The sequence below is a fragment of the Sardina pilchardus genome, chromosome 20, assembly GCF_963854185.1.
Source record: "Sardina pilchardus chromosome 20, fSarPil1.1, whole genome shotgun sequence".
Classification (NCBI taxonomy): Eukaryota; Metazoa; Chordata; class Actinopteri; order Clupeiformes; family Clupeidae; genus Sardina; species Sardina pilchardus.
In genome coordinates this window covers 3,056,343-3,064,967 of record NC_085013.1, presented here as the reverse complement: position 1 = coordinate 3,064,967, position 8,625 = coordinate 3,056,343, and the positions used below count along the sequence as shown (strand labels likewise).

Here is an 8,625-nt window from a genome sequence, read left to right as displayed (position 1 = left end):
CAGATCCAGTACAACGGCACCTACGATGACTCTCTGGTTTACAGGTAAATTACTTAAATGCTTTTTTAAAAAAAAAAAAATCTAAACGGCTGCTAAATGCCACCGACTAAAAGGCTTTTAAGCTTTTACCACTGATGACTGTTGTGTGAGATGACATTTCATAAATCTGGCTATTCAGGCTCTCGTGGCACAGAGTAACCATGTGAGTGTTCGTCTAAAAGAAATCCAATAGAAAACAATTAGCTTACCTAACAGGCAGAACTCATTGTGGCTGCCAAACAGTTTCAGACTGGCTAAGGCCTTTGTCCGAATAACGACACCATGCCGAGGGAGTTATGTAACACACACACACACACACACATACTATGGATACATATGCACACTCAGACACCCACACACATACACACACACACACACACACACACACACACACACTCACACACTCACACACATACAGATGGGTATACACACGCAGATTATGAATAACATAAATTATATCCAGGCTGAGAACGGAAAGTGGTTTTAGCGTCCAAAAGAACAAAAGAAGAATAAAAGAAAGCGAAAAGTGGGTTGAAACAGGCACATTTCCTAGTAGCTCTGAGACACTCAGGGGTGCCGAGGCCCTCTTGTTTGGAACGCACTCGAGCCCAAACCCCTCAATATCTCCAGGACACTTACACAAGCAGATTCTCTCGCCAGTAACAATTAACAGTGACAGGAGCCAAATGGAATAGAAAAGGGAAAAGCGTGCCGTGCCGTCGCCGAGTGAATTAACAAACAAATCCATCACTTTTTTTTGTGTTTATCTAATGAAGAGGCGGGGATCAATCTCAACGCCCAGGGTAGATGAAGGCGACGAGGGGAAATCAATCCCCTTTTCCCAGGTCCCAGTCCAAATCTAGCTTTTGAGAGAGAGCGATAGTTCTGCTGTTGCTGCTGCTGCTCTTGGCTGAGCTAGCTGCCGGTTTCCAATTCCGTTTCCACTCTAAGCATACTCGGTGATTTGTAGTGTGAAGTGTGTTTGGATTTGCATCCTTCAAAGTATTGACAGAGAGTTAACAGGTACTTTACACACAGAAGGATGCAATGATGATCAAATCACATCACGACTTTCAGACATTGGGCTAGAGAGTGTTTGAAAGGGGTTGGAAGATTAAAGAAACGTAACAGATATGTGCTAATAAAGTTATCACATTCTCGAGCTAGTGGAGGAAGAGGAGGAGGAGGAGGAGGAGGAAGAAAGAGCAAAAGACATCTCATACATGCCAAAAAGCAGACTGGTCTCTTCCAGTGAACACACAGATAATGTGAAAATGAAAGGGTTCCTCTGAGTGTCTCAAGATGAAAGTTTTTGTGCCAGAGAAAAAAGGAGGATATAAATATCCCATACTAATGACAGCCAACGTGGAGAGGTTTCCCCACAAGCACAGCAGACTATAGCGAGATGTGATAAATATATACGTAGTGGAAATAAGGCTAAAATGGGTTTGAGCCTATATGAAGAAAGCGTCATTTCCATATTTATGAGTGTTTTTGCTCCGTGCACCATCATCAACTTAATGTATGCAGCCCTTTAGGGTTCGAGATTTATTTATTTCATTATTATTTCAAGCTAAGTAGACCACGCTTGTCATCTTGTGGTCCCAACCACAGACTATGCTGGTGAATATAAACTCACAACAACAACAACAACAACAACAACAGTCACACATAGTTAACGATCTTTTGAGATATTTTGAGTCAGCGGCGAGCGTCCCGAAGCAATAAGCAGCGTATTGATCAGCTGGAACTGTTATCGGTCTGAGCTACCATGTCTGTTTGGCATTTACAGCATGAGCATAGAATTGAACCAAAAAGAGTATTGGAATACAACCGCGGACTTCACCTTCAATGCATAGAGTGAAATCCTCATATCTATTGACTTGTATTGCCTGGCAAATGTCACATAACTTTGATACGAGGTGTAGCCACGTCCTCTAACACATGAAAAAGAGCAACAAACATAGCCCTTTATAGTGTATGTATGCAATCCATTTGGACAGTTACTGTATTACTTCCACAAGCAGTGCTGTACCTTGTTTTTTATTCTACAGTAGGTTGCCTATTTTAAAACTAGCTAGAGACATCATACAGGTTACTCCACACAGCATACTCTGAGTAATTTACAGCGTTTGATCAATGTTGATCGATGATCACTGTTCCCAAACAAACAAGCAAACAAACAAACAAACTAATTAACAAATAAACAGACATAAACTGGTGCAGCTGTGCTTTAACAAACAGTGACAGTTCTTGCCTGCTGGGTGATGAGTCCGTAAACCGGGACTTCAGTGCAATGTCACTGCTCTTACTGCTGCTGCCGTGACCCAACATCGCTCTACCACTGACAGCACAGAGGGGATTGGACAAATCTCAGTGTAAAGCAAATTCTGCAGTGTGCACAGTTGAATATAGATAGGAAAATGGAAAAGGTCAGCATTAGTTAAGAGGACATAGAGGAAATTCAACCCGGCTCCCTTTAGTCTAGTTTCTTTGGCAAGTTTCCCCAGTGGTGCTGTGCCTATTTCCCAATATATGAGAAGTAATATGGAACCCCTATTACACATTAAAGAAATATAAATAAATAATTCTTGAAACCACAGCTGGGCCCTCTTTTTTAATATCCCAGTAAACACATTTGGGCCATTTAATCTAAATGTGATACTGTGATGTTTAATTGTGAAATTTTCCAAATGGATTCTCAACAAACAGGGCAAGCAGCCGCCACCCATCTCTTATTGTACGTGAAGATTTGCTAATTGGGTTCATAAAAAGCATTAACACTTGCTAGAGTTTTTCTAATATAATTTCAGTTTTCTTCCAGCTATGAGACAAATGAATAGGCAGACAAGAGGAGCAGTCCCATAGCACTCGTGATACTGTATTACACACCAGCATCATTTCTGAGCTCCTTAAAAGGGTTTAAGGATATTTGATTACTATTGTGGATTGTCATGGGGACTATGTCAAAACTAGGTCTGCATTTCCTTCTGCAAAGATAATAAATCACTTGTCAGAATTTACAAACGAAGGATCACCCAGTAGGCTTCTATACTCTCAGATAGACATTTATATGGATTGGTAATGGATTATGTTTAGGTGAGGCTATACGTTTGTGTTATCTACAAATACTGTACATATAGCATTATGAAACTGATAGATCACTATCTAATGCACTTAGCCTGAGTGAACTGGTCAACACAGATTATAATCTGCGGTAATTTATGGTGGCACCATCAGCACAACCAGATTATGTGTGTTTCCTAAACTTGGGGGATCATTGGCATCATCACGTCCTGTTCGCACGACACTGCACTGCACATCTGTGTGCTGTGAGCCCCATACCATCTGTCACTGCAGGCAATCGACACAATGTGCATCAGAGAGCATGTTGTCCTCAAACTGTATACTCGGAGCATGAGGTCTATCAACAACTCATTTTCTCCCCCTCGGAAATTGTCAAACACATTAGTTTGATTGTTTTACCGTGTGTTTTTTATATAGAAAACACAGAGCCTTGGCCTCGTTCATCATATGCTAAGTCTGGAGTCGGCCGCTGATAGGTAATCGCGTTAAGAGAGCAGTCACTGGCTGTGTGATTTAATGCAGTCATGTGGCTGTGCTTATGAATTAATGACGAACATGTAAACACTGTCAGCCGTTTCGCTCAAGCCAGGGGGAAGAGGAGCGGCGTACTGGATGTCTTGTTTTTCTCGAGCGCCGGTGCCCCCACAAGCCTCTCATTCTTTCATGCAATTTCATGGTTTGCTTATAGATTTGTGCATGGACGCCCTCACGCATGCTTGCCTGCTTGTTTGGCTCCTTTTACGCTCCTGTTCGCCTTTCCCCCGCCGTGCTCTCATTCTGCCACGACTTGTCTCGCACCCTCCTTACTGAGGTTATAAAATCACTTTTGTTTCTTCAGTTTGCTTATCGGCGGCGTGCAGAGCGTTGCGGCTTTTCGTCAGTCATAGATGCAATCTCGTGAACACATCTCCTGAGGATGATGTTTTTTTTTTTTTTATGATTTTTTTTATTTTAAATTACCATATGATCACTTGTCCTATTAATTACAACTGGATATTATTGTTCTGTTGGAATTCTACAACCTTTTTCGGTTTCAGGAAATTTTGATTAGAGTCTAAATGTTGGCCCCAGGCCTGAATTTGTGCTATTGTTACAATATCTCTCCTATTAACTTCACTTTCGCCCCCTCAGTTAACATCCTTAATACCGTAGCTCTCATTTACTGTATACAATATCCTATTATGCTTTAATGAGAACGAAATACTCTGTACAATGTCTGCGTAGATATGTATGGTGTATGGGGCGTTGGTAGCATAGTGGCAAAGGAGTTTGAAAAGCATGCAGTTGTCTGAAAAGTTGTAGGTTCAATTCCCAGCCTCTGCTTTTGTGCCCCTTAGCAAAGCACCAAGTTGTTCCAGGGACAATATAATCCCTTGTAATACAATTGACATGCGTAAGTCACTTTAGACAAAAAAAAAGGGTCTGTTAAATGAATACATGTAAATGTATCACACTCCTACATGCAACAGTGTTCAGTTGTGAGAGAAGGAAAATACAGTAAACAAGTAAAAAAAAAGAATGGTGACACTTACTGTATGGTCCAGTCCCACTACTATGGCTCAGTCAGATAAAAGGCTGGAGGTACACTAAGAACAAGTGAAACTCTTAAGTGCGCTGAGAGAGGAAATAAAGTACGGGTGCCTCATTCACTTACCCGCCTGATAAAACTCAAGACAGTTCTATAGAGAGGAAGAAAAATAGCCCAAGTGCTTTTAGGACAAAAATACAAAGCGCCACCGCCGTTTCAATCAAGCTGCAGTTGATTTTTGAATTCAACGGGTTTTTTTTTCTACCCTCTCCTCTCTTTTTTTCTGTCTTTGAATTCATTAAGTGTTCTGTGGGCTGGATAAAAGGGAAGCCAGGTGCAGTATGGGCACCGTTGATAAGGGGAGAGCATTGTTCATGGTGACGGAGCGTCCCTTTGAGAGTTACACGGGCCCCGGGGACAACTTGAGAGAGCCGCATGGTCAGAGCAGATCCGCAGCGGCGACCACTCTCAGCCAGCCACTGAGATGCAAAACTCATGAAAATGGCTCCATAGCGAGGCGAGAGGAGCGAGTGAGGACAAGCGATGGCGGGCTGATATGCGTAATCCCCTTTTTTTGTGTATCTTTGAGGTTTGAGCTTTTTGCTCCATGGTGTTTTGAGCCCCCAACATCGTCTTCCAGGCAACGCTGGCACTGTTGACTTACAGGCACTTAATCCTACCCCTAACCCTAAACCTACCCCTAACCTTAACCCATGCCTAACCCTAGCGCCTTCCAGGCAGCGCTGCCTTTAAGACAACATTGGGGGCACAAAACACCAAGAAACAAGTTTTTTTGACATTGTACTACTTGTAATATCGTTGATGAGATGCATTAATATGGTGGAAACCAGCTTTGAAATAATTAACATTTTTATTGTTTGTGCACCGTTTCAATGTGTACAGATGCTACAGTTGGTTAGGGGTTTGATCTCTTAAGTCTTTAACCTCACAGCTATAAAATCAGTGGATAATTAAAATCCCTGTTTTTATTAAAGTTTCTGCGGATCCAAGACACAGGAAGGCGTGAATTATGTTTCTTGGCTGCCATCGTTCGCGATGACTCATCCCTTTGCGCCAAGGGCCAAATAGGCTCACGGCGTTGTATGTCTAACCTTTAGCAAATGTCTCACTGTCTAAACCATTGATAAAAGTCAAAGTTATCTATAGAAGCCGTGTAACATTTGGATAGTCCTTATTATGTCTAGAAAAATCCATTCTTTGTTTCAGAGGTGCTATCTGGCAGTAAAATAGTGGTTTTGTACAGCCCACACAATGTGGTGTACATTTAAGTGTCCTCAGTGAACTGTATTTATCCGCAGTCAGTGTTACGATTTACAAATCGCCCATTTTTGACTGTTACTCACCGAGTCTATTTGTTTGTTTGTTGTCCCTCACAGAATGATTCCTCCCACGAGCAAAAACTTCCTGGTGAACAACCTGGCGGCCGGCACGCAGTACGACCTGTGCGTGCTGGCCATCTACGACGACGGCATCACCTCGCTGACCGCCACGCGCGTGGTGGGCTGCGTGCAGTTCACCACCGAGTCCGAGTACATGCGCTGCCACTTCATGCAGTCGCAGTTCCTGGGCGGCACCATGATCATCATCATCGGCGGCATCATCGTGGCCTCCGTGCTGGTCTTCATCATCATCCTCATGATCCGCTACAAGGTGTGCAACTCCAGCGACTCGGCCAAGGGCGGCCGCATGGTCACCACCAACGTCCACTCGCAGACCAACGGCGCGCAGTCGCAGGGCTGCACCGTCACGCCGTCCGTCTCCAAGCAGACCATGGCGTCCGGGAAGGACGGAGGAGGAGGCGACGGAGGAGGATCCGGGGGCAGTCAGAAGGGGCCTCCGCCGGACACGCTGACCCACTCGTCGGAGACGAGCATGTCTCTGGCCGAGTGCTCCACGGCTACCTCGCAGCTCAGCCAGGGCTGGACCACCACGGGCACGTCGTCGGGCACGCTCAAGAGCAAGCGCAAGGGCGCCGCGCCCAAGCCCGCCACCGGAGGAGGAGGAGGAGGAGGAGGAGCCGCCACCCCCGGGTCAGCCTCGTCCGGCGCGGCCACCTCCGCCTCCGCCGCCAAGAGCCCGGAGCCCCGGGTGGAGGCGCTGCTCAGCGCCGAGACGCAGCAGAACACCAACCGCAACAACTCCACTGCCCTGCAGCAGCCGCCGCCGCCGCCGCCCCCCATGATGGCGCCCCCGGTGGCGGGCGGGGGATCCGCGGCCCTGCACCCCCCCGTGCGTTTCAAGGACACGCCCATCCTGCGCAGGGTCCACCCGCGGGTACCCTCCGCCTCCAAATACCTGACTCTTCCCGTGGAGGGCCCGCGCTCCAAGCGCCGGCTGTCGCTCAACGAGGACCTGTCCAAGCACCACTGCTTCGTGGCCTCGGCCAAGCTGGGCAGCGTCTGGTCGGCCAAACGGAGCCTGTCCATGAACGGCATGCTGCTGCAGCAGGACGTGGAGGGAGGCAAGGCCACGTACTCCAGCGCAGAGTGGATTCTTGAAAGCACTGTGTGAATGTAACACGAGGGGGGGGGGCCGAGTGACCCGTGTGTATGTCACTCCTGTTTATGTATGTACGTGTGTGTGTGTGTGTGTGTGTGTGTTGCTATGAAAATAAGTGTGTGTATGTATGTGTGTGTGTGGGCGTGTAAGTGTGTGTGTTTGTGAGTGTGTGTGTGTGCTGTGTTTTGCATCATTTTTATTTCCCCCTTTCCCTTCAAAGGATTTATTTGTCTACTTTTTGTGTCTTTTTTTATTTTCATGAAGAACAACAGACAGTCGGAAGAGGCCTGACTAATCAAACGCATCTCTTTTTTTCAGCTTTTCTTTTTTTTTTTTTTTGCGTTGGGATCACCTTCTCTACCGGGCGCTGTTGCCACCGTTCAGTAGCCTTGGCACTTTTCACAATCACCTCCATTTCAAAACCAATGACCGGAGAAAAAGAAACGCTTTCACATTTTCTGTACTTAGACTTTCCATACTTACCTTGGCAAGAGAGAGAGAGAAAAAAAAAAGCATTGGTGCCTTCCTTTGCATAACAGTTGTCCTCTTGCCAAGCACCAACCAAGAAATGAGTTTCGCACAGATCAAGAAATGTGGTATCAAGAGGAACCAGAAAGATTTCACAAAAAGCCTTTCTACTCAAGGAAATAAACATTTCCTTCATACTATAATGACACAAACAGACACACAATTACAAAAAAAAAAAGAACGATTATCAAAGGACTTATTACAGGACCTGTTATTAAATTCATATTTTTTAAAGAAAAAAAAAGTATTCTTTTCGGTGATGTTGATACTGCCTTTGTTTAAAGGCTATAAAACCTTGTACAGGATGACAACATCTGCTGTGTTGTTACGTTGTGTAAAATAAAAAAAAAAGAAATAAGTATACAAAACTGGTGTCTCAGTGATGTCACACATACTATACTTACTGTCTGACAAAGTCCTCCAATGACAAAATCCCTATATGTGATTGTTTTAATGTATATAATCTGCGACAGCTGCAGTGATGTCTTCAGTACGGGGATCTTACTCCTATATTTTTATTCTAATCTCAATGGATGGCGATGTTGCAATGTGCAGACAGACGGTCTTATTTTACAGGAAGCAGCACCGAGAAAGATGGAAGCCTCTGAGCTCATCGGTCTGTTAATACCATGCCACCGAGACAGCGTTGTGCCAGCTGTGTGAGAGCCGTTACGGCGCATGGCACTGTGCAGGGGTAGAAAGAGGACAGTGAGGCCCGGCCATTACCTTTGCCATTCCATCAAAAGCCCTAAGACCTAAGAGTGCAGCTAACACATATGCAAGCAGTAAGCAGTGGTTCAACAGACCACACTAGGCCAGATTCGCAGCTAGCTACAAAGGGTGAACAGATTGCATATCCAGAACACTCAGCGACTGTTGATATAGAATGTGCAGTACTGGCTCCCTTTGCCCGTAAGGGATTG

General features: G+C 45.2%; 1 protein-coding gene across 1 annotated transcript in view; it reads left to right on the top strand.

The window, feature by feature from the left end:
* Positions 1 to 7,994, top strand: part of lrfn5a (leucine rich repeat and fibronectin type III domain containing 5a) — a 44,398-nt gene extending 36,404 nt beyond the window's left edge. Inside the window, exons 2-3 of the mRNA XM_062523433.1 lie at positions 1 to 44; positions 6,052 to 7,994. The exon at positions 1 to 44 is cut by the window's left edge and continues 1,364 nt beyond it. Coding sequence (XP_062379417.1) covers positions 1 to 44; positions 6,052 to 7,186 — 1,179 coding nt within the window. The 3' untranslated portion in view covers positions 7,187 to 7,994. The remainder of the gene's footprint in view (positions 45 to 6,051) is intronic.
* The last annotated feature ends 631 nt before the right edge of the window (positions 7,995 to 8,625 follow it).